General features: G+C 44.5%; 1 protein-coding gene across 1 annotated transcript in view; it reads right to left on the bottom strand.

The window, feature by feature from the left end:
- The window catches only part of COL26A1 (collagen type XXVI alpha 1 chain), a 160,991-nt gene that overhangs the window by 102,858 nt on the left and 30,707 nt on the right, over positions 1–27,426 (bottom strand). Inside the window, exon 3 of the mRNA XM_062507127.1 lies at positions 23,311–23,414. Within this exon, the coding sequence (XP_062363111.1) occupies positions 23,311–23,414 (104 nt within the window). The remainder of the gene's footprint in view (positions 1–23,310; positions 23,415–27,426) is intronic.

Raw genomic sequence — 27,426 nt, forward strand, 5'->3', positions numbered from 1 at the left:
GCACACGTTTCTTAACCCATTCCCCCAGTGGTCTGGGAAGTCAAGTCAGCAGCACATGGCACTGACCAGCCTGCATCACCACAGCAACAGCACATTCCTAGTGCTTGGTGAACTGCAGACACTGGCTCAAGAGCCAGGATAGAAATACTTCCTTCCCTTTCCCACAGGAATGGACACCTGCCTCAGCAGGGACAGGGCTGAGTGAGCAGCATCACCACCCCACTGCCAAAGATAAAGAAGATTCCTTGGTCTCACTGCACAGCTTCAAGCCAGGGGATGTATTTGCCAAGAATGAATGATTATTCCAGCCAAGCTTGTTAGAACTGCAGTGTCCTTTACCATATGAAGGCATGTGGAGCAACATAATGAAGTCTAAAAGAGCAAGGAAATAATTGCAACCTTCTGGCTGCAGGTCTCAGGCAGGAGCACACATGGCCTGGGAGTGGCTCCCTTGGCCATTATAAGCCACTAAACCAGAGTGTGTCTGTAAAGATGATTTTAGAGTAGCTAATGGACCAAGGACTGGATGAGAACCACAAGTCCGTTTTACCTGGACCCCAGGAAAGCAAATTTTCTCATAGGTCAAGTGTTTGGGGCACCACATCCTCCAAGAGCCCATATTGGGGGTCAGGTGCAGAACAGGGGGGTTTCACCAGACTCTCAGCAGTGCTACATGAAGTGGCCTTGGTCTAGGAGAAAAAGGGGCAGAATTTTACATGATCAAGGCAGCTTAAATATCTGTCATTTCTGTTCCAGGGAGAGGAAATGCAAACTGGATTGAGGCACAGAGCTGAGAAGCACCAACATCTACAGAGCGCTGTTGGTTAACCACGGGAAAGTCACTGGAGGTTTCCTTCAGTGCCCCAGCCTGCACAGCACCTGTGTGTGCTGTTAGTTCCTCCTGTGTGTACAAGCAAGCACCATTCCTCCTAAGGAGCTCTTAAACTCATGGTGGTAGGACATAATGCCATCTAGGGCCTCAACAGCAGCTACCTGCCTGAGGTACCAACAAGGTAAATGCCAATAGGAAGTGCCAGGAAGAACAAGTTTATGAAAAGGGCTGGCATCAAGGAAAGCATAAAGGACCATACATCAGACAGTTAACAGAAAAACTTATTCTTCCTTAAAGTTCTTCTCAAGAACCACAATTTTCTAGCGGGACTGTGCTCTGGGAGGTTTATCTGTCTTGACAAAACCAGAAGAGATCTCAAAAGCAGTAAAAAGTTCTGAACCACACAGAAATTTCAGCTGTGTTCATGTCCTGTGACACTGAGATTTGGAGACCATTCATATGAAAACACACAATTTCACAACTGCCTTAATTTTGTGATCTTTTAACTAAAGCAGACAGTGTAGACAGGAAGAGCTTTCAGTTTGAGACTCTTTTCAGTGTTTATACCACAAAACAGACCTACAGCTGTTATTCACAACATAAATAACACCACCTTCTCCACTCTTTCCTATCCTCTGGTATTCTTATGCCTTGGCAGGAGAACTAATCACTTGACTGCTGTCTGTGCTGTTTGTTATTTCATATTCTGTCCTACCTCCCCTTTCACAGGAATGGGGATGAGCCATGTGGGGAGGAATAAGAGTTTCCTATTTCTACAACAGTTTGCCTTTTAAAAAGATTGAACATTTGGTTCTCTGGAGACCTGGAAATGAGATCCTGGCACAGGAGCCCAGTGTGCTAAAGGCATGACACCGTACTGGATTTAGCTAAACTCCAGGCCTGTGAATGACAGTGACTGCAAGTGAGAGGCAGCTGATGCAGGGCAGAGAGGGAGGAAAGGAGAAAAACATGATGTCAAACCTGAGAACTCACCCGTCTGAGTTATCAGACTGCTCCGAGTCAGCAATTTATTTTATTAACATTATTCCCTCTGGTCTTACGTCTCTGTTACCCTAGCAACCCTTCCCCAAACTCCCTGTACTATCCCTGTGCTTAAAAGCAGCAGAAAATAAAGAAAAAGGGTCTGAGAGAACAAGAAGTCAGTGCTGCAGTTAGCAGGGCCATTAGTACCTTCCAGCCCACCAGCCTCAGGACTGAGGCATCAGAGGGCAGACACACACAGACAGAATGGGGTCCACAGCAGGGAAACTGGGATAGTGCAGGACAAATTGTCTCCTCTGAGATCCTTTGATGAAAGAAAGCAAACAATAAAACAAACTAACAAACAAAACAAAAACAAATAAGCAACCAAAAAAGAAGAATCTATTTTATCACACCAAAATATTTTATATTTTAAAACCTTTCCACAAGTTGACAACAACTTTTGGTCTGACCTAAAATTCAAAGGTTCTGGTCATGATGATCCTGCCTCTGTGCAGAAGCCAATTTGAAATCCTGTGCTGTCCCTTTGGATCAGTCTCTTGCTCCAGTGTCCAACTCCACCACAAAGTGAACATCTGGCACAGGCCAAAGCTGACAGTGGGATATTGCAGTGGGGAAGGGAGGCAGAACTGGGATTTCATCATTCTGGGTGGGATTTTAATTCATGACAAAGACAAGCAAAAGGAACAGACTCCTGCAGAAGCTATCAGGCAAGTGGCCACTGTCAATTCCTCCCCAGATGGTCATTCCACAAGTAAATTACCACCAAACTCCCCAACTTTCAGCAGGTCTTGAGTCCCTGCTTCCCTCATCACCTGTGAATGTCATCTGCTTCTCAAATGCCATTAACATCACCAAACAGGGAAAAAGACAGCGACGTGCTTTTCATTTTTTCACCTATGGTTGGCACAGTGTTTTTATATAGTCAGGTAAACACTAGCTCTCAGTTTTCACAAAAAAAGGAGATAAACAGCTACCCTTTAACTGGTGGAGTCCCACTGAAACTATGAGGATCTTCCACAAGCACTCATGGGTAGGCTTTTAAGCTGGACTACCACTGCTGTTTCCAACTTGCTAAACAAATCAAGGGTGTAAAATTGATAGCCTGCCATGCCAGCATCCAGAGTTCCTCATGGTCCTTCAGCTCTCCTTGGACTAAGAATAAATTGCTTTCCTTCCTACTGGTTTTCCAGCTCTTTCTACCCATCAGTTGTGCAAAGACCTGTGAGCAGAACACAACACACTGAAGGTTTTCAGAAAAGTTCAGGATACATTGTGTGGTGTCCAGTTCCAAAATGGCATAAATTATATCCTGGAACACATTATGTCCTGCTATGTTAGACAAGAGGAAATGTGGTATACAATGAAATAAAAGACATCCTGGAACCCATTACATACTCAAAAGACAAAAGAAAGGACATTATAGGATCGATGTGGCTAATAAATGATGTGTTGGCATCTCTTTTCTACCAAGATGTGGATTAACAACAGATGTATTACACTAATGTCTATTTGTACACTAATCTAAAACAACTGCATTGCTGTTGCAGACAGGAATTTGATAAATGCAGCCCCTATTCCAGCTCCATGAGTGCTGCTGAGCTTTAGGAAAGGTGGGGAGGGAGGTGAGCCACTCCCAGAGTTTTGCTTTTCAGAGTTCAGGCATTTGCTCTCACCTCCTTTTCTTGCTGGGTTGTTCCCTGGTGATTTCTTGCCTGCACTGCTGGGATCCTATGGATGCAGAGAAGAAAACAGGCTGCCTTGCACATCCCAGAAGGCTCAACTCAGTTGCAGGGCACTTGGGAAGTAGGGGCTGACCCAGCACATTGAAGCAGTCCGTGCTTGGGAACTCCAGAGACTAAAGAGTTAAATCCTGGAGCCTGGCAATTTCCAAAGTATCACTTTCCTTCTCACAAGCCAACAGGCCTCCTGCATTTACATCAAGCCCTCCAGGGAAGGCAGTTGCAGAAAGCAGGCACAGGAGATACCTTCCCCAGGTAGCTGAGGAATAGGAGAGAAGGTCCTGCTGGATTCACCCTCTGGTTCCTTTCCACAAGGAGCAGCTGTAGATGAGTTAGAGGCAGGGCCTCCATATCCCTGTGCAGTCCCAGTTTGAGAGCTATGACATTTCACTCACCTTCTTCCACCTGAGGAGCCAAGCACAGGAGAGCAGCCTGAAACGTGAAATTTCTGAATTTCTGAAAACCACAGCAAGGTGGAGACAAGGTGAAGGTGGAGACAAGGTGGAGACAATCCTTTACCAACCCTCTTGGCCCAAGAGTGAAATTCAGCTTAGTACCAGTTGCAGAGAGGCTTCCCCAGGCACTGCTGCACTCCTATGGTACACACAGAACAAATTCCTGTCCACAACATGAGGAAACAATTGCCTCCTGTTCCTTTTCCCACACCCGTAGCTTCACTAGGGACTGATGTGATTTTTCCCCAGTAACAGTGCAGAAGAAGGGGGCTTGCACTTGTAGAGTACAAGCAGAGGAATTTGGAATACCTGGCCCTGTGGACCCAGCAGAAGTTGCGGATGATGGCACTGGTGGGAGCTGCTGTGAACCACCAAGGACTGGCACAGAAGAGCAGCTGGGGCTGGGAATCAAGAGCCCACCTCAGCCCAACACCCCAAAACTGCTCTCTGCCTGTTCCTGACTCCAGCTGTGCCTTAACCACTGGAAAAGAACAAGAACAATGGGTCTTGGGGGGAAACAAAAGAAACAGAAGCCTGGGAGGAGGAGGGAAAGGAATGTGAAGCTGGCTAGATGAGAAAGCCTAGGTGAATATATCTGATCCTTCCTCCCCAGCCAGCAGAGGCTTGCTCTGTGAAAAAGATTTTCTCTGAAATAATTTGCATTTGCTTCCAAACTTAGAGTAGATCTGTCACCAGTCACTCAAAGCTCCACTTCAGGATCTAGCTGAGATTATAGAAAAATGTGATAGAGTCTGTCCTCACAATGTTCACAGCCTGGCTTACTGGTGTGGCCAAGAGTACTGCTTGGAAAATGGATAGACTGAGAGTCCTGCAATTACATGACACAAAATGCCAGAGTGAGTTGCCAGCCAGAGGAGCATGGAAATCTGTGAGCAAAGATGCTTCTTTTCAGCATATCCACAGATGCCACATACATTTTTTTCTATGTATATTTAGAACTTATAGAAAGGGAAATAATTATTATTTTGTGCTAAACAACGTATCTATTCAGAATCAGCATCACAGTAGGTTTCACACTACATTCCATCCACTGCTTCACTTCCAACAGGCACGTTCAGTTCCCAACAGCATTGACCCAACTACAATGTATGAAAAGCTAATCCCACTGTTAACCAAAATTTAACTTCCTACTAGTTAAAATTCCTATTAAAATTAAAAATTTCTATTAAAATTAAACAAAACCTCTCCTGGCAGTTCCTAGTGGTGATACTTAGAGAGATGTTGTTAAGAACTTAAAAAAGCTCTGCTTCATATTAAGAGCTTATCTATCCACACACACTTGCTAAAGGCCATGTCTGAGTAGAAAGCTGCAGAACAGGTGTGTTCTTCCCAGAGATCATCTCTCTTCCCTTTCCCATAAAAATCCTATAAAATCTGAAGCAAAAGGGAATCTCATATCCAGGCCATGGTTTCTGCCTAAGCAGCTCTGGTTCACATTTTCATTTCTTGCATTTCTGCTCCTTTCCCTTCTCTGGATATATGTCAATGCCCTTAAGGTGCTGAAAAAGCTAAGTTACTCCACATGGAAGTGGGAAAATTCTCCAACTTCCATGTAGTTCAATATTCCAGTAGAGTCTGAAGTTTTGCTTCCTGCAACACTTCAACACTTTAGAGAAAGTTAATTTTTCCTGGGACAATAGGATTTGCAAACTTCCATATGACATTTGTTTGAAAGATGGCTCACATTGACCCTGGCAAAGTTACATGGTGATCACTCACAGGATGAAACACACACAGTGGTCCACTGGAGAATTCCCTTTGCTGGCACAAAGTCAGGACATGGCCAAGCCTCCTTACAACTGAGGTAATGCAGTGACCAGGGGATCAAAACCACACACACACACCACACACACGCACCCCGAGGCAAGGTGGCCCATTAGTGACAATTTCTTTGCTAACTAGGGCTTCTGTTTTGTGGGCATTTGAAGTAAAGGCTCCAGGAACAGCAGAAGCTGGCATTCACAACACACACTCAGCAGCAGGACCAGAATCCTTTACCCAAAGAAACTGTTCCTCCATTCCAGAGCACTTCCTAAACACCATAAAACAGAACAGGGTGCCAAGACAAGTCTTCCATGAAACACCAATTGCTTCTCCACCACTTTCAGCTCCCACAGACCATCAGCCATCAGTCCCTGTCCCCCTGTGCTCAGGGAGGGGACAGGTGCCAGCTGAGCCTGTACCTTCCTGTCCTTGGACTTGGCCAGGAGAGGGACACCTCAGTATTCTGGGAAAGGAAGCCAGCTCCACCTGGGCAAACAAGAGCCTTGGAAAAACATGATGAAAGGGCAAGTGAGGGAGAGGTAAAGATGGAAGAACAGTGAAGGACAACACATGCAGGAACCTACAGCATCCTGCCCCAGGTTATTCAATTCCTGGCTGTAGCCCTGTCCCTGAGCACCAAACACTTCAGATGAGTTAAGACCCTGGCCTGGGTGCTGCTATGGAGCTGGATCTCTGCTGCTTTCCATCTGTTTGTACTTGAGCTGATCAAGAGTCTCATGAAAGAAAAAGAACCTCTTAAAAGCCATGAATAGGGAAAACTGGGACAACTGCAAGTGGATATCCTAGAAGCAGAAGTGAGGACAAACTTTGGCTGACAGTGCTTAGAGCTGTAATAACACTCTCCTCCTATGTTTAATACCCATTAAAGAAAAAAAAAATATCCATGTACAAAAACAATCACTCAATCAAAAGCTGAAAAGGGGCCCTAAGGCCACCTCAGCTTGTGCAAGACATTGGAAGGGTGAAGTGGGAGTTTTAATTTCTTCAGTGTTCTTAAAACAACAAAGAATTCCAGTGGCAGTATCTACTCCGTGGCCTTGCTTCAACAATCACTTTATTTGTGGATCTCTGTAGATGTTATAGCAATTTGTGGTGCCTTCATAAATACCTCAAGGTTTGCGCCCCCTACACAGAGCATTAATCCCTCAGAGGACACTGGGCACCTGACAGGATGCACAATGTTCACCTTCTACACACTGCAGAGAGCAGCAGAGCAGAGAAACAAGGCAGCAAAACGGTCATTCCTGGTTGACAGGGGACAAAGAGGCCAGGAGAAACAATGGATAAAAATGCATCCAAATGTAAATGGGTCGTGCTGTGACCCTGAAAAGCAGGACAACAAAAAGGAGCTGGGGACCTTTGTACAAACACTTGGTCAGGATAAGAAAGTCACAGTTCCAGAACAGATCTGACACCTATATGGCACAGGTAGAGTTGACCTGATTGCTGTTCTACCAAAAAACAAGTGCTGAGAGTGAACCAAGGCTTAGGGTTTCTCTCCATAAGTTCATGGATACCAAAGAAAAGTCTTCCACACCAGTTGCCAGTGTGGACTCTTCAAGTTCATGAGAGTGCAGAAACATGTGCCCCTTTGGAATTGAGAACATTGCTGCATATGCTGAAAATAGAGTGAAACTGTTCTTCAGTGTATTCCAAAACTGTCCCCATGGCAACAAGAGCAGAACAACTTCTCTAGAATCAATTGCCATCTCTGCTTGCCGAGCAGTAATAGCTGTCTCCAGAGACCTGTAGACAGCTTCCAGGAAACCAACTGATGTGATTATAGGTTTAAAAAGACCATGGGATGCCCAGAAATGACAAGAGTTAGATCCTTGCTCTCAAGGGGACACACAGATGGCAGACCAGGTATCTGGGGACAGCAAGGTGCTTCTCAGGTAAGAAGAGGTGCCGCATTTGGAACTGGCAGCAAAATCCACAATAGGCTTCTACACAGAGAAATTCTAGATGGCAGTTTGCTCTAATGGAGATGACTGAGAAAAAGCTTACTAAGAGAAATTGAGACCAAGCACCAGTAAAAACGGAAGAATGTTCTTGCCAAATTCCTTCACTTGAGGACTGTGTAATTAGGCCAGGAAAAGCACAACAGAATACACTATGGAGAACAGCCCTGCACTGGCTTGCTAACCCAACAGAACTCCTCCATCTCCAAAGTCTGTATTTTGTTGCAGCTACCTGGAGGTATAGATTACACCAGGTGGTAAGCCAACCATTCCGACCTCATGGTGAAATTCAGCCCAGGCCAGGTGTGGGGAGCTGTATTTTGACACAAGTCAGAGTAGCCAGGCCCTGTCAGCAGAGGAACCCTCCCCATGCAGCAGTGCAGTTCTTCCCACATCCCTGGTGGTGGGCAGGACACCAATTTGCACATGCTGCTCACTGATCTGCACTTGCTCTTCCCAGCACCTGTGGCAGCCACCCCTCCTCTGAGCCTGCAAGACTCAAGCCCCCAGGTGAGACTTCCCATCAGCTGTGCCCACCATCCCCCTGCAGGCTGCTACAGTGACTCCAGACAGAAATCCAGCTCACACAACCACAGAGATGAGCCTGCTCTAAATGCTCCAACTTCCCCTGAAATGTAAGGCCCACGCACCCTCACTGGGATGTTGGTGAGACTCCAGATTCTGAGTATTTGGAAAATCAGGCATCTGGGCACTACAGCAGAGTTCTCTTTCCCCTACCACTCCATAAAACAAAGCTACCCAAAATAGCAAGCCAAATTTTGGAAAGGTTGCCATACATCACCCCTTGTGTGACCTTGCCTGAGTCATGACTGGACCCAAGAGTCTTCTTCTCCAGCTCTAGACTCTGAGTAGATGGCTACACTACTTCCCTTGAGACCCAGTGAGGCAGAAATAGGAAATGAAATGTAGAACAGGGAGGAAATTCCATCTCCCAACACAAAAAAATTAAGAGGCAGTCACAGAATTCTCCTGGTAAGAGGTAAAGAAATACGTATGCAAGAGTGAAGGCTAGAGACACAGAAATATCTTGTTAAATTTTTACAGTTTAACCACTGAACAAGCTACTTTCTCTCCATAATTTATACCTGAATTGTGTGTCTAGACATGACATCATTTTAAGGTATGCCTTGTGTTCTGTGGTAAGTTTACAATAACCAGAACTTATAATTGCTGTGGTTCAGGTCAGCAAAGGCGGAAAAAATATTCCAAGCCCCTTCTAAGCAGCTGTTCTTGGTAATCACTTTAGTCTGTTGTTTTCTGTCAAGGAGACAAGGCCTAGCAAATGCTAAAAGCCAACACTGAACCAGCTCCCCTTCCCACAAGTGATGAATACCACAGATAATCTTCCATCTTCAGTCAGCTTTATTTGGTATAGTTCATATGAAAAGAGTGAGGGACAGCCAGATAAGCAAGGGCAATAAAAACATCTACTGTGCCTATGGAGATTGATGGCTACAGGCACCCAGATCCTGCTGTATACCCATTATCCAAATATCCTGTGGGGCTCAGGTAGGATCACAACAAATCCCAGCATATTCTCACTATTAAGGCAGAAGTCCCAAGGCTATGAAATCTGGAACCCCAGTGTAGTTAATGCACACCAGCCATTCTTACTGGAGGAATGAAGCCTACCATGATAAGGGCTGCTGGCCAAGTGACTTTAATCACATAAGGAGTTGCAATCACTGCCCTGGAGAACATGGCCTGAAGCATCCTATTTCATCAATGAAGTGGAATTTAGTCACTGGAGTGAGGGAGAAGGCTGCACAATTTGAACACTAAATTATGTTTGGGGGGTTTGGGGTCTGTTTGCACAGGTAGGCTGGATACCCCAGGAGCAGCAGCTGGGAGCAGAGCACTCAGGAAGATGCTTCAGGGCACATCAAAATTGTCTTTATGGCAGCAAATCCACAGAAGTCCCCATGCTGTCAGATCCAAAGCACTTCCAAGATCCCAGAGAGAAACCTGGATCTAGAAACATGGATCTACAGGTGCATTGGATGGAACTCGGCCCACAGCATGCATCTCAAAAGGCACAGGTATGTCACTCACAGGGAAATTGTTTTCTAGAATACCCCTGTTGGAAGGGGTCTACAACAATCACCTAGTCCAAGTGCCAACTGCTTTTTTTGACAGGAACATTAATGTTGCTGAGAAGGAAACACACATGCAGGTTACACACACTGTGCTCCTTCCTCTTACCTCAATGGGCAGACAAACAGCAGCCAAATTAAGGTCAGAGACAACAGGCAGGAGCCCTAAGTAGTACTTACTGACAGTGAAGTAAGCAAACTCCTAAGTCAAAAGGTAACATCATAACTATTGTTGACATCTAGAAGGCACGAAAGACTCTCCAAAATCCATCTTTCTGCAACAGCCTGGAAAGACTCAAAAGACAGTATATGACAACCACTGTCCCTTTTTGTCCATGTCCCAAGTGATCCAATCCAGACCACACAAGTGCTCGCAGTTACTAGAATGCGAGTGGATAGAATCAACATATTGATGTGTTTTGAAATAAAATCACCTTCCCTTTCTATACAGGTTCCACAGAGTTTTGTTACATAAACATCAGTGGTCCAATTCTCCTCTGTCATCTGTAGTAAATCAGAAAAATCTTGATGATTACTTCTTAGCTCTTCCAACACTCTCTCAAAAACGGGGAACCATTTCAGCTAACAGCAAATGGGAGAGAGCCCATAATACTGCACCAGCAGAGGCTGATTAGTGTACCCAAACTGAAGTTAGCTTCTATTCAGCTGGTTAATGCAGACCCAGAGCTAGCTCAACCCTGCCTGCTCCAATCCACATGGATGGAACATCAAGCTGCACAGGGATCTGTGCCAGAACAAGGGATTTAACACACATTTCAAATCAGCTGCACACCTGGACCAGCAAACCTGGCACACTGCAGTAGTGCAGGGTTTGTGCAGAGCCACAGGATGGGTCCCAGGGAGCTGCTCAGTGTGACTGTTCAGGGCCATGGGGAGAGCTGGAGAGCAAAGGAAAACCATGACAGATGCTGGCAAGGACTGCCCCAAGATGGCTGGTGCCCAGGAGCAGTGGTGAAAAGGAGAAGTACCCACTGCTTTTCAGTGCCAAAGCTAAAAGCAGCCCTGAGAACAGCATTTCTCAATGGATCCCCTGGGAGGAAGCACATTGCTGCTCAAATGGTGCAGCTGACCCACTACATCCTCTGTCCCAACCTGGGTGTACATTAGCTGGCTCATAATGAAAGTCTGAATCATCAGGGCTGTTCTGGCTTCAGTTCTTGTTAAAGATGTTGAACATCAGCCCAGGTTTGGTCAAAAGGTTACACAGGTTTTCAAATCGTTCCAGCTTGCAGTGACCAAGGGTTGATTTAGGATTTGCTGTCACAGCATATTCACATTTACAGTTTGACAAGCTGCCATAAAAAGCCAGGTGAAGATCAGAGTTTCTGCTGATTCGAGATACAAATAAGGTACAAAACTATGTGCATAGGAAAAAGGATACCCATTTACTCTGGAATCATCACAATTTCAAGGAGAAAAGACTCAAACAGCTTTTGATATACTTCAGGAAAACCATCCTCTCTTATTCCTGACCACTTCAATTGTATTTGAGGCATCAAATTTACTGTCTCTTCTGCATCAATCAGCAAAAAAAGACCAAAGTTTAACAGCTGAACCTGTAGCAGAATACAGATTCCAGGGTGAAGATTAATATTCCAGTGTGTGCAACATTCACGTTTGTGCAGGTATAGGAGACCAGAGCTGAGTGTCAAAGGACAGCCACTGCAGGAAAAAAAAAAGTGCCCACTAGGCATTAATGGAGCCATGTAAATGCTCATTCACTTTCTCCATGAAGGGTGTGAAGGATCTGGTTACACAGGTCTGTAAGGAGCTTACAGTTTTATGGCTGGTAGATGTTCTACTTCCCTAAAACAAGGGCAGGGCAAGAATGACCCCTTTGTACAGACACATCACACTGCAGATGGAGGAGCTCATTGGAAGGAGAATGGACTGTTTTCCTGGGTAGCTAATAAAGAGCTGCCTCCTTGCTGTGAGTGCTAATATCAAGACAAAAGCAAGATTTTTCAAGTTTAACCTAAACATAAACCATATCCATCCTCTGCATCCCACCCAGACAGACCAGATGCAATAGAAATAACTGCTTATTTATGTTCCCACAAGGACCACTGAATGCACAGCACAAGGACAGTCTTTAAGGCATCTCTGGCAGATCAGACTGTGAGATGTGTTTAGCAGGTCACACAACTGGAGAATGCTTGAAAAGACACTGTTTGCTTAATCACTTGAGGCTAAGTTAGAAAAGATCAAACAAGCCAAGTTTAAGAGTAGCTTGTTCCCCTCCTTGAATGGGCTGTAACTTTTTACAGAGCAGAGCCCTGCAGCTACACAGCAGAGCCATCCCTACACAAGTACTCTGAGCCATATGGGTTTAACAAGACTCCACACCAGTAAAGAGAAAACCAGAACCTTTGTTACTTAGCACAGGCCTCTGCCATTGAGGCTAAAACACTGGCTGACAACAGCTACAGGTTTGTATCTCCATCCAAATTGGCCACTGAAGAACTAATTAACCAAGATACTTCACAGTTTCCTTAGGTGTCCCAGGGGTACCTGCAGCACTTTCTACAGCTCATGCTGCAGGAAACTCCCTTGACTTGAGAGCAAGACCTGACACTTTCAACAAAAAGCTCTAGTGCTTGATCTGGGGAGTCACATTTGACAGTCACTGGCAGCAGGACTCAGTCTAATTAAAGTCCATCTGCCATGGGTGTCCCTCAAGGTTTTTAGAATGAAGGACCACCTAACAATGAGCACAGGCCCTGTACTTCCCACAGTGGATGCACGCCAAAACTTCTTTAGCATTACTGCTACAAAAGTCATTTTGTACACACAAATGAAACATCAGACTGAATCCTGACTTGGTCTGGCTTCCTCTCTTTTAGGCTTGAGTGCATTTCATTTATAGAAAAAGAAAAAACAAATGCAGGAGTTTTTTCATCTCTTACCTCCACCATCAGGTACAGGCTAGGACATCTTCTAGCCCCAGATTTCTTTAATGCTTCTGACTTTATTAGAATTACTGCCCAAATTAATTTCAGCTACTGCCTGGGGCAATCCTGCATCCCTCTCTGTTACTTTAATGCTCTTCTCTTGGATTTGCCTGCAGTGGAGGCATCAGCCATACCTGGCATTGCATGGCTAGAGGAGCAGCAATAGAAGTCTGAGCATTATTAGCCTTTGAGTCCTTGTTTGATGGGATTAGCAACCAGAAAACCGCAAATGCTACAAGAATTCTCCTGTCAAGAACGAACACATGTGAGATGTGGTTGCATCTGTAGCATGACCCCGCTGTTGCCTCTCTTTTATGCTGCACCCATTGCTGTGCATCTTGAAACATCTGTGCCTTCCCAGTGACTGATTACCCAGAGACACGCAACAGAGCTCGGTATCTGTGCGAGGCCGGGGACTGAACCCTGACTTTATTACAGAAGAGAGTTGGAGGGAGCTGCTTGCCAGAGATCCAAACTCTAGCCAACAAGTCCCTCCAGGCTCACTTGGAAAGGTCTTGTAACCTCACTGCTGTATGCCTGCTGGGCTCAAAATGAAATGCAAACTTGCATGTTACTTGTGGATTTGGATGCACTATCCAAGGAAAGACAAATCAGGAGCCCGAGTAAGAAGCATATGTTATGAGTCCAGAAAAAAGTTTATCAGTCCTTAATGAACTTTGTGATAGGGGATTTTCACAGAGCCATTCCTCGTGTCTTTCTTGCTTTGGTGGTTGAGGGACCTAGTACCACTTGGTTAAAGGGTGATGTTTCACTGACTCATGTTGATGAAGTCTTTTATTAAATGTTCTTCGAAATCTAATGGCATATAAAAAGCTTATTTCTCCAGTAAGTTTTTCCCAGCCTTCATTTACTTAGGAATGGTAAAGTTGCTAAAGAACCATCCAACAAGATTTCTTGACACTGCAGTGACAGTCAGGATATCTTGCAGTGCTACACTCACAGGAAACATTTAATCAGTTCCTGGACTTTCTGTAACCATGTGTATGTCAACATTAGAATGAGTCTATACCTACTTCTTGTCCCATTTCTGAAAAACATGAGTTAGCCTAAATGACCACCAGTCATGGTATATTTAGAACAGCTTGTTTGTGATGATGCTATTTTCAGCTGTGTATAACACACACCTTCTGTCTCCTCCAAAGATAAGCAGTCTATTTATTTAATTGTACAACATACTCGTACACCATCTACCATGAAAGGCACATTCCTTTCTGAGCCAAACACTTTCCTTCACAGATGCAACACATCCCTTTACATTATTTAAGGTCCTGGAGCTCAGATGTGCAGCACAATTAGGACTGGCTTCTACATGATTTTAGCACTTAAAAGGCTGAAGTTTCAATAAATGCTGAAATTTGACCTCTCTGAGAACCACCAACACAAATACATGCAGGTACCATAGTCCATGAAAGTTTTACTTGTGTGTCAGGCAGTGCCATGGATTATTTAGTAGTAAATTTAGCAGTAATCTGGTCAGAGTATCTGTAGCAACAAACACCAACATGGCATTTCTTCTGACTTTAGAGCAATACTTAATTCTGACATCTTCCACAAACTCCATTCCTACCCCTTGAATCCCACTACCTTCAGAATCTCTTATTTAAATCTGTTCATTTAATTATTCCTGCCTGTCCTTGATTGAATCTCACTTCATGGATTCTTGCCCAACTCTACAATTCAATCAAAATTTAACAGCATTTTAATCCTAGTCTACCACATATTCCCAGTACTGCTCAGCCTCTGACACACACAGATGTGATTAGGGAGGGCTCTCCACTCCTTACACTAACTTGGAAATGGAATAAAAGCCATGCTGTGCTGAGCACAGTCGCTGGTACAACTCCATGTGCCACCTCTGCCCAAATAGGCACAGTCTGAACCCTCACTAATGACAGCAGAGTTTCTTTTGAGGGAACTGCTATGTTTCTGTAGCTTCCCAAATGGAGCTGTACTAACTTTGCTGCCTTTATCCTTCTAACAAACTCACATAGAGAAGAGAACATTGAAATTGTTGTCTTTTACCTAGCACTTCATGTTAAATTGAAACTAAAGTCCACCAGAAATTATTATTTGAAGGAACACTTATAGTTTCCCATTTAATAACAAGGAATGGAGTAAGAACAAAGTCTAGAATTCAGCAACATGGGAATTCAATGCTTACCTCTTGCTTTCACCTTGAAGTGTACAAAACATGAAACCAAACTTCTCTGGAAAATCCACCTTTTTTTCCTGCTCCTGGGCTTGCAGTCCCAGTGCTACCTGGATCCCAACAATTCCTTGCAGCCCCCTTTCCAGATGACAAAGCATCCCAGGGTATTTAAATACCTAGCAAATCTCTTCTTCCTGAAGAAAACTTGTGTGGATGAGGCTTACTCTGCTCACATCCTGCCCCTGCATAAACCCTCCTTGTGTTGATGTTTTTGAGCAGCCCACAACTGGAATTAGCTGCCACAGAAAACACAAGTGTTTGCTGCACCAATTACGTTAACTTGTTTAATGAAAAACCTACTTTAAAAAAGGGGGGAAAGGCAAGAGTCCCTAAGGTATAAATAGGAATGCGTGCATCTGCTTCACCCCCAAATCTCAGCTCCAGTTCAGCTTGCTATCAACTGTACCATGTACTCTGTGGCCTCCTTCAACCTCTCCCCTTCATCTCATATCCCCTCACATGTGCAAAAAGCTTGCACTGTCAATAGCTTGGCTTAAACTGATTAAAAAACTCTTTGCAAGAGTACCTTGGCCTGTCCATCTTCTCTCTGTGGAAAGCTGGTGATGAAGTCTCCCATCTTAAGAATATTCCTTTATTCTCATGTCTTTAAATCTCAGGAGTACAAGATAGTTCTCCATCACTCACTCAAAGTGACAACTCATTATTAGATCAGTCTTGCACAGGTCTCTTGGAACTTGTGTGGTATAAAGTATGTTCTTGTCTCTCCCCCAGTATTTGACAAGACAGAAATAAGAGGTGGCAGCAGGATTCTGAACACAGAGTCACACCTAGAGGTGAAAGTCCTGATAACCTGGAACCTTGTCCCTCATCTTTCCCTTATCCTCACTAACATAGCACAAGTCTCCACTGCTTCTAGAGTCAGATATCAAGGATAACTACAGGTAAATAAATTACTGCACTAAAAGGAAACAGCACTTTGCAAACCAGGCCACTCAAGTATTCTCCAGCAAGAAATTCAGTAAGTTCTTCCTCAAGGAACCATCCCATTCAGCACTGTTTGACAGCAACATTAAATCCACATATTTCATAACTAAGCCCTTGAAAAGCAATGGGGAGGGAGCTGTAATTTCGTAAGTGCTCAAAAATTAAACACAAACCAGCTGGTAAAGTGAGTAATAGCCTTGCAAAGTGAGTGAAAGAAAGAGACTCCTCATTGCCATCCCTTCTAACTGTAGGCATTTCATATCAAAGGCCTAAGCATCATTTTCTATTCCTGATTATAAAAAATAGTCAGTGCAACAGCACGGAAACTTGGAAACAATATCAGCAGGTGGGTTTAATTCTTTTTCCATTATTATCTGTAATTCATTTGAAAGGCATCAAACTGATCAGTGGACACCAATTAGAAATTCTCATTTAGCTCTTCCCTATGCAAATGGAAGTGTACACTCCACGAAGCACTAATTTCTGGTATAAACAGAGCTCCACCCTTTCCCCACCACCTCCAAAGGAATGTGCATGGAAGAGAGATAGGGTGTAATTTTTTGGGAGAAAGTACCAAAGTTAGGAAAAACAAACTACATTTGGAGGATTCACAGCACAACATGTCACATGTCCTTTTTTCCAGAGGACACTACACTGTCAGCAACTCCCAAAGGCTCTAACAATGTGAGACTCACACAGAGAAAAAAATACAACTCCCTTCTAAGAGCCTCAAGCAAATAAAACTTCATCATTGTGAGGATGAATGGGAAACAAATGATAATTTGGGGGGAAACAGGAGCTCTGCAGGAACAGCTACATGAGAAGCAGCATGTTAAAACTCAGGACTGAAGGAGGCAGTAAGGATTATGAAAGGTTGGATGGGATCTTCAGAACTCACATCTCCCAAGTTCTATTCTAAAGTAACTCAGGAGCTTCCTTGGGTGCAAAACTTTCAATATCTAACTAATCAACCATTAGAGATGTCTCTGAGCTTATACAAGGCTAAAACAAGCACAGAATGGGTAGGATATGAAAAGACCTTAAAGTTCATCTCATTCCACCCCTGCCATGGACAGGGACATCCTCCACCAGCCCAGGCTGCTCCAAGCCCTGTCCAGCCCTACCCAAGGGAAGATTATGCTCACTCCTGATTAGAAGTAACACAAATTCATTGGAAAGTCATTCACTATAAACAGGTGGGTCCTTCACTTGTGAATTAAGACATACACAGTAGAAAGCATCCAATGTGTTTGGGAAAGCCAACAGTTTATGAAAATACAAAAGATTCTCTACATACCACAATAATGTGATGGGAGAAAAAAGAATTGGGATAGTGTAATGGTACAGAATACAGCTTTCCCACTAATGTTAAGATAACATCTGCATATATTTAGCACTTCAGATATTTTGACATTAGGTGCTCAATAAAATTCTCACTGTTCAGATTAGAAATGTCCAAAAAATGAAACTACTCAGATGCTGGAATGCAGTGTCAAAATATTTGGAAATCTACAGGGATTTTTTTTTTTTTCATTTTTACTATGTATTGAAAAGGAAGATGAACATTTAGAAATTGTTCAAGTAGTCACAAGGCTGTGGATACTTCCAGCAGTGACCACACACTCCAGGAACTCCTCAGAAAATGTGATCAGTTTGATTAGGGCTGACACACATCAGGAAGGGAGAGGTTGCTGAGTGGTCAGCACAGCGATGGGAGCAGACAACAAGTGGGTGACACATCATAAGTTCGGGCAATTTCTGGTGGATCTTATATGGAAGAGGCCACCAGAAGCACAAGCAGGAGGTGAATGCTATGGAAGAAAATATTGGGGTAAGTATTGTGCAACACTAGTGACCTGCACCACAAACATCACTACTCAGGAAGCCACTTCCACATGTCAGCAATTCCATCACAGGTGATTCACATGTTTTGGTATTTGTTCATAAAATATTTTTGAAGGTAGATTTACATAGATAGTTACCACATTTTACCAACTACTTACTAACTGGAAAACTATTAGTAAATTCACATTGCACTTAATAGTCTATAACAGGTATTCACATAATTCATTTACTGTATCTAACAAACAAACTTTGGAATGAGATCTTTTTAGAAAAAAAAATTGCTGCGTGGAATCAAATGTTGTACTTGGTTTTTTTTTAGCTCTCTCTGAAATGAGAGCTAAGTCACATTTCCCTAAAGGAATTACTGAACCAGTTTCTAGTAGAGAACTACATCCCTGTTAAATGAAGACTTAAAAGAACCTCAGTGTGCCATGTTTGCAGCACAGAACTGCCCAGGGCAGTTTTCAGGGCACTGAAGAAACCACCTTGGGGAGAATTTCACTGTTCACATGCAAGCTTTTGTTTTGTGACAGGAGCTAGACTGAGCTGCAGTGGGCAAACATCACTGAACCAGGATTCAGCAGGAACAGGAGCAGGCACCACAATGGCTCTGACTCCCACTGTTTTCTCTTACACTTCCTCAGTTTCTAAGGGAAGATGAAAAAGCTCAGTGGCAGCAAAAAGCTCTGCTGAGAAAGGAACTCAGGGACTTGAGAAAAGGAGAACACACAAGCTCAGCTCCTGGAGAGAACTGCTGTGATACTACAGGAAATGTTATTTCACAGTCTGTGTTGCATTTTTACGTCATGGACAGTTCTTGTTTTAGTGGTTCATGGGGAAGAAGGACAAGGCTTGGAGAAGTGAGGTCCCATTAACACCACTTTGAATTCCCTTCCCTCCAGAGCACTTCAATATGTTTTCAAACTTTCAGGTCTCTTGTTTTGATGTCCTTTCTCACAGTTTCATCAAATTTTGTCTCATAATTGCATTTGCTCATTTAAGATTTTCCTGGAAGTGTTGTTCTGCACCTCTCCTCCTGGGACCAAGAAATTTTGTAAATCAGCAGTAAAAATGAAAAGGGTTTTTGCATTCTATCATACCAAGAGGAAAGTCCTCATTTTCTTATGCTGCCTTAAAAGCTGTAAACATATGGGAAAATAAAGGGTTTGAAAAATATCAGGATGACAAGAAAGATATTAGTCCAAGAACTGAAATGAGGAGGGGGAGATGTAAAAAAAAAAAAAAAAAAAAAAAATTTCTCCAATTAAGCCATTACTTGAACAAGGCTCCTCAAATTTCATATCTTACTTGCTTTCTTAGGAAAGAAAAAAAAAAAGTAAGCTTGGAATCACAATAGCATCACTTTAGAGGTGCTGAGGTTACTCTGGGAGCTGCTTCTTGCCCAAACAGCTAAGATGTCTACCATCAATCTGCTTCTGGGGTAAGTAAGATACTGGCTACTGTCCCAAACTCAAGCAGTACAAACAAACAAGGAAGAAAGCTATGCTATATTTGTAAAGCAAAATAAGACCTCGCCTGGCTGGAGAGCTCCAGGGCAGCACTGAGCCCCTGAACCTGCTGGGGACACTTTTCCTCTCCCAAGAGGTTGCACTTGCCTTTGAACTTTCAGCCATACAGAAAAAAAAAAAAAGGCCGAGTTGAAACATCAGCATCATCTTGGATTCAAATCAATCAGCTTGATGCATGATTGCAACGGCTAAACCACTTCACCCCTGCACTGCCCTCATCCATATGTTCTTTATATCAGCAGTCAGCAGACTGGGTGGCTCACTGCATTCATTTCCTGTCCTAGGCTCAGGCTCCACTTTAAACAAAACAAAAACCCCCTGAAACTGGAAAATAAAAGCAAGTATCTAGTGACAGTTATATTCACCAGACTGGTTTGCATCAAGTCGTTTTCTCCATCCAAGGAAGTGGTAAGAAACCCTTTGGGAAGACCTGGTACAACTGGTGATTTTTGACTATCAAGTCAATGAGCAGGTCACAGTTCTACAAAACCAGTAAAGGAATTGGACATCTTTCAAATACTGTTATACCTTGGATCATTGACTATCAACTCAATGAGCAGGTCACAGTTCTACAAAACCAGAAAAGGAACTGGACATCTTTCATATACTGATGTACCTTGGACTGAGTAGAAAGCAAGGAAAGGAAGGGGAGAGAGCCTCAGGCAATGTCAGCTTGAAAAGGGAAACAGGATGGAAACAGGTTAATTTACCTCAGTAAATTAATGGCCCACTGAGAGCAAAATCTCCATCCACCTCTAGAGCTGGGCTTCCTCCAGACAATGCTGCTCTTTATCAGCTTCAATGCAGAATTTAGAGGCCCAGGATAATTTAAATCTAAAAATATGCAGCTTTCAGCATTAATGTAGGTGCCTGTCAGCTGGTGACAGTTAATTGGTTCCTGTCTCAAGCTAAACTTATCAGCTGAGGATGGAGACACTTCAATGACTGAATTGCATTTAACAGCTTGCTCTAGCAGAGGGGAGTTTTCCCATTGAAGGTGTGTTACAGCAAGCCAGTCTCATCACAAGTCTGTCATACTTTGGGGCTAGACACTCACACTGAACTGCTGCTTTTGCAAAAGAAAAGCTAACCTGCCATTTGGGAGATCACAACAAGTTATGATATCAGAAACAGCTGCAGCCTCTGAATGGCTTCAAATCCTTTGACTTCTTTCCTTGGTTCCTATCTCCCTGTCCTGTCTTCCCTCATAAAATGCTAAAAGAAATAAATTTTAAAAGGGCAAGGAAGGCTTGATATAAGGGCAGCTAATAAAAATAATCTACCCTCCAGATATGCTACAGTTCTTCCCCCAAATACACTGTTCCAGAACAGCACAAAAAAGGAGCAAATATTAACTCTCCTCACTTGGGGTTAAAGAAGGAACCAAGAGATCTTACAGACAGATTTATATCATCAGGATGCAAAGACCACCATCAGCCATGCCCATGCACACACAGCTCCCAGAACTCTTCTGTGTGCCTAATCAATCCATTATCTGCAGGCTTAATCCATCCTGCCGAGGGAAACACAACCTTACTGTTCCAAGACCCATTGGGAAAAGAAGTTTCCCTTCAGTCTCTGGAACCAGGAGATGTTGCAGTGGAAGCTCAGAGCCACTGCAGCTGCCATTCCTTTGGCAACAGTGGCTGTCAGAGAATGGGAGGATTTGCAACACAGCAAGAAAGCAAATTAAAAATAGTGCAGGTCCAGGCTGCCTCTAGTCATACCTACCTCACATCAACTTCTAAAGCACAGCTGCACATACAAGTGAAATGAAATATTGAGGAGCAGCCTAACTAACAATGAGAGATTAAAGTATTTTGAGGTTCTGCCCTGCTAATTCACTGTGGCTTCATCACTGCACTGTTTTTGTTTTGCTTCAGTTTAGTTTTCTGTTTCCTTTTGTCTGCTGTTTCCAGGAAGAACTCACACAGATAAGCTTCCCACCCTCTTAGAGGAACCAGACTTGCAATAGGGGAGAGCACAGAAAGGAAAGAGTACAAAAGGCCTTATAATGGGTTGCCAAAAGCCCTAAAAACCCCTCTTCTTAGCCTTTTTACTTTCATTTCCAAGTGATGCTAACATTAAGAGTTAACATAAGGAGTAAGTAAATATTTCCATTTTTAAATTGGCAGCTTGAAGGGCATGCAGACTGCTAGCACCAGTATTTACACTAAAAACTAAGTGGCATAACCCTACTGCACTAGAAAGGAATCTTTCTTTATTTCCCTCTTTCATTCAAGGATATGGGACTGTCAGTAGCACCAGATGTTTTAAGGAGAGGAAAAAAGGTAAAAAGAATCTCACACATGAAAGTAAGGGCTTACTACTGGCTTTCTTCTCACACTCCACAGACCATATCCAAGCCCAAAAGAACAGTTCCACCTTCAAAAGTAACTGTATAAAATTGTCACCTCGTTCCACAGACCTGCTCCTGCGAGATCGCTGCCGGCTTTCTCAAGCTTATGTTGGCTTTTTATTTCCACTGAACTCTGCTGAGACAGATCTGGCACTGCGGGAGGGAGCTGGAATCTCTCCTTTGCACCAGCAGCACCACTGAGCTGCAGTAACTCACACCTGCCCAAACCTACAGGCACGAACAGGCTGCACACGGGCTCCTCAGGTCAGCAGGCACATCCTCACCCAGCTACACTGGGAACAACAGCTCTGCCACCACCCTCAGCTCCCCTTTCCTTGCAGGGACAGGTGAAAACTCAAGCTGCACGCAGCAGCTTCTCTCAGGCTCATTTCTTTTAGCATTATGTTAAAATGTAAAGCTCTGTCCTGCAGACTGCAACTTTGGGTAGCTTTGCCACTTTGTAAGGCTTTTCTGGAGCCTCTGGGAAGCTATTGTTTCCTCAGCAGCCTGGAGCCAGCTGCTGTCTGCAGCCATCACTCTTTGGGACTGTAACAAGACAATTTCCTAGTCAGAGATTTGCCTGAATTGTGTGATTGGTATTAAGATATCACAGCACAAAGAAAACGAATACAAACAGCAGACTCAGAGATGTTGGCCACCCCCAGTGACCCTTCAGCAGCCAGAGACAGGCTGTGTTGACCTGATGCAAATGAATAGAAAACTCCAGGCTTAGCTTCTCCCATTCATAAGCTGTGAACTCTCAAGTCAGGTTCAGCAGATGCCTTAATGCCTAAACCTGAAACTTGGTGAAGAAGCAGTTTGTTTGTTTCAAACCCCCAGAAGTGACAGTTAAAGTAGAAAGTGTTAGAAAAGAAAATGTAAAACATGTTCATTATTGTGATTTAAAAAGTAAAATACTTTTTCATCCTGCTCTGGAAGGAGCCCTGTGTTTTCCTCTGTGTGGAGAGAACTGTGCTTTCACGTGCACTGTGCAACATGAATGTTGCACCAATAAGTCAAGGAGCAGGTAGAAAGGGGAACCAAAGGTATTGATTCAAAGCTCCCTGGGAGCACACATTATTTATGTGCATATGTTATGGCCATTAAATGTTCAGAAGCAGCCATCCAGGGACCAGCTTTTATTGGACACAGCAACTGATAGTGATAACAGGGACAGAGAGAAGATAACACATGAAAAGGAGAAAGCACATTTTCTGAACACGACAGGGATGCCAAGCATGAGCACATCTCTAAACAGTCCATGTCTGATTCCCTTTTCTTTATTTCTTTGCCCCTCCCTGTTCAGGCCTGTTTGCAGGCATTTAAAATTATCCATTTATCAAAACCAGCTTTCAGAGCTTGCGTGTGACATTCAGATAACAACGGGGAATGAAGGGAACAGGTGATTTGTTCCTATGTTTAGGAGGTGTAGGACATATCAAGGAACAAACCCAAGCTCAAGGCAGCCAGTCCATCCTTGCTGTTCCATAAGGATAGAGGCATTGCTGGAAAACTCACCCTCCTCACAGTTGCTCCCCGTGAAGCCAGGACAGCACCTCCACTCCAGCGTGGTCACAGTTCTGTAGGACATTTTGTAGGTGGGCCTGATGAGAGTCCTGTAACTAACACAAACAAGGAGTCAGCACAATACAGCCACCTGCTCGAGGACAGTGCTGTTACTAATTCATAGCACATCTTCCCACCTGGACATACCCCGGAGCACCCAGCCAACCCCAGCTACAGAAAAAAGAGTCACACAAAATATCAGCAAGGATTTATTAGAGCATGGATCTGATTCAACAGCTTTTATTTTCCTCCTTAAGCCCTCATGCTCTACTGGCTCTTCCCCACACCTCTCCTCCCACAGGCACCACCAGCAGCTTTGTGGAGATCTCACCACTACCAAGTCCTGCATGTAGCAGAGATGATGACTTGTTTCCCACACTCTCCCTTCATGTCGACTTCTGTGACATTGAACAGAGGCTGGCAATAGCCTTTCCTCACTCCGCAGTAATAGTTTCCCATCTCCCAGGTGCCTTCCCTTTCCCCACCATTCAGACCTGGGATGTACCAACACATCAACATGACAACATCAGTGACCGTCATGGAGCCTTTTTTCCCAGCTGTCTGACCTGTGTCTCAATTCTCCTCTCATCTGAAATAGGGTCACACTCTTCTGGACCACAGGCAAGGTTCTGCAGGACAGGTTTGTGAGCTCCATGAGCAGCACAGCATCCCCAGGGTCCCAGTTACAGCACGAGCACTGCCATGCCCCTCTGGGAACTGGAGGATGACCTGCAGACACAGCAGGGCTGTGCAAGGCCTCAGTGATTCTGAAGTCAACACAAAACAGACAGTTGCATAAGGGACTTTTCCTTTAAAACAGCAGCACGTCAAAGCTGGCAACTCAGAGTTTTCCCAGTATACAGCCAAACAAGTCACTGCTGCTACTCATGAAGCTTTTTAAAAGCAAACACAGAAGTTTGTACTCTACAAGCTCCCCTCGAAATTCCTACCCTTGTTTAACAGCCAAAAGAATTTGGCACACACAGGGAGAGTCTGAAGCTGTGGGATTACAGTGTTGCAGGCTGCAGTTTATGCTTGTCTCTCCAAGGCAGGCAGACACAAGCCCTGAGCACCCTGTCCCTGGGGAAGAGGCTCCTCCTGCCGAGAGCCAGCAGGAGACAGAACACTGCCCCGGGATCAGCTGGGCACAGGGGGAAAACAGGTGGAGATTGCATGAATATCATCCAGGACCACTCCAAGGGGAGGCAGGTGTACACCCAGGACAGCACTGCAGTGACTGGTAGCTACTGCAAAGAGAAGTAACAAAAGATTGTCAGGAGAAGCTACCCACGGTGTCTTGGAAATAAGGGCACAGCTCATCTGTGGTTAGCAGAGTCTTTGGGAAGTGAGTTTCTCAGGAAATTGTTTGTTGATGACTTGTGCCAGCTGCCAAACACAGAAACTAAGTTCTCCTATAGCCACTGGAGAGGTGGGGCTGCATAAGCTTGATCCTGAGCACGGGGCTGCCTGCCCTGGGAACAGCCTCAGCCAGAGACAGCAGAGCAGCACTGTCTCCTGAGAACATGATGTCCTCGCCCTTGGAACTGCCAAAAAGCTCACCAGTCACTGCTAATACCCACAGCTGTTATCCAGGCACTTGTCTGGTATGGGCTGGACAGAGCCAGCTCATCCCACCTATTCCTTTGCTCTTCTGCATCCAGAGGTGTCCAGGAGTCCACAGTCACGCGTGAGTCTGAGGACTTGGAGCACGCTGATGTAGGTGGACCTTCAGTGCTTTTTCACAAAAAAAAAAAGACCTAAGGCACAAAGAGTTTAAGTGTCTTGCTGAGGGTCTCTCAGAATAGCTCTGGCAAAGCCCAGGAACTGAAGCCAGGTCTCCCAGCTCCCAGCCCTGGTGTTGGACTCCAGACACATTTCCACACGTAAGCCCTGAACCGTCAGTCAGAAGTTCATGACTTTGTCACTAACACAGCAGCTGGATTTGACCCTCAGATGAAAGTCTCCAGCCTTGTTACCAGTGTCCAGAGCCAGCGTGTCTCCAACCACACCGTGATTTTAAAACCATGTTTCTGCCAACACCAAGATGTTAAAACTCTTTCAAACTTCATTATGAAGTGTGGAGAGTGGCTTGAGCCAGACTGGAATCTTGGCAGCAGTTCTGTGTCAGGGAAGTAGCTCTAGTTTAATCCTCAAATGAGGGAGGACTTCTCAGGGCATGACAAGCATGGAGCTCAGCTGTCACAGTCTACCACCCACCCTGAATTCCCTGGAGGAGTCCTGACATGTGCAGCTCTGTTCAGCGTCATGCACTCAGGTATCTTAAGTGGGCCCAGCTTGCAAGTCCAATTTGTTTCAAAGTTATCCCATTCTTCATAGCATCATTTTTCCTCAATTTTGTGACATGGCAACGTCTGCTGTGACCTATGGCATCACATCATGCAGATCTCTGACTGCTATTCCAGGAGGGGAGCAAAGAAAGCACCTTTAGCAAAGCATCACCACCATCTGACGCTTGCAGTGTTGCAACTGAAGGAGATGGAAAAAAATATATGGAAAAGGAGAGGGAAGGATGATACCTGTTAAAGATCAGAAGTTCCTGAATGAAAACGTGTGGAGAGCACAAGAGGCAGCAAAAAGGAATAGGGAAGGCTTTCCCTCGGATGGCACTCAAGCCACAAACACTGGCACAAATATCTGCCAAGGCAGTGTGGAAGAGGTTTGGAGGAGGCACAGCCTTGCACTGCTCTGCTCCCCAGGGAGCCAAAGGATGTGCTCAGCACACACAGCTCCCTTCAGCAGGAGAACCCCAAGCACTTAATGGAGAAGCAAACCACCAGGATCTGCCACTCCACTGCAAGAGTCAGGAGTAATTTCCAGGGATTTTGCTGAGTCTTCACAACAATATTCCAGGGAGTGGGGCAACTCCCAGGGAAGAGCCAAGAAAGCTCAACCAGCAGCCAGTGCTGTTCCTAGACCAGAGCCAACACATGGCTGTTCTTGGAGCTGCCTGATCCCTGCAGGATGAGCTACACGAGTTTGTCCACACACAACTATCATTTGGGAAATAGCATCCCTTGCTTGTGGCTCTAAGTGACTGCTAAGGAAGTGGTAACTTGGGGAAGGAGCATGAGCTGACCGGTGAACTGGTTTGGGGGTACAAAGCTATTTGGAGGTACAAAGCTATAAGTACTAGAGAGGTCAGGACACGGCAAGGGGTGGCAGCCAAGTCTCACTCCTCAGCACACAAGAACGTGTCCCCCTTGCTTTCAAGGAAGTGTCACTGAACACAACAGGCAGACATGACACAAGAAAGGGGAAGAGTGTGACATTTCTCTATCAAAGCCTCAAAAATCAGGTCAAAAGAGACAGGAGTGATCTCTGCAATGACCCAAGCAGGACAGCCTGTCACTCACAGGAAATACCTTCACCCTTTCTGTATTTTCCCTGCCCTTTGACACTCACAAACAAAGCTGTTTGTGCACAAAGATCACATGAGAGGGAAGGCGTGAAACTCGTTTCCACATCACAAGAGAAGGTTTTGTTACTTTGATTCATTCAGCTGTTGCAGTTTGTGCCCAAGGAGACCTCAGTGACCCCCAGAGGCTTCTATTCATTTTTATCCAAGCCCCAGGTTGAAAGTTTCACCATCACTTACTGATGGGTTTCAGGATCACAAGATGAATGAACTTGCCTTTTTGACTGGCAATCCAGAAACCAAGGAATGCAAGCTCCATTTTGCCTACTTCTCTCATGGCACTGAAGCCAGGCAGCAACCCAGTGGGTCCAACCCCATACATATAACTGCCATTTTGTCTTCCAGGGACCTCATCTTCATTACAAGTGCATCAAAAGGCACTCAGAATAAATCTTTTGATAGTTCCTCTAACTCTTGGTACCAACACCCTGATTCACAGACATGCAAAATCCCTGCAACTCCCCACAGAAAATCAGAGTGTTCTGAAATCAGATTTCAAATCTGCCAGGTTTGGTAACTATATCTCAAAGCACTTGGAAAGAAGGAAGTTTAAGAGATCCAAGAAGCTATCAAATATATATTTGTTTCCCAACACCACTACACCCACACAGACCATCATAACCATCCCCTCA

This window comes from Cinclus cinclus, chromosome 22 (assembly GCF_963662255.1).
Source record: "Cinclus cinclus chromosome 22, bCinCin1.1, whole genome shotgun sequence".
NCBI classification, from domain to species: Eukaryota; Metazoa; Chordata; class Aves; order Passeriformes; family Cinclidae; genus Cinclus; species Cinclus cinclus.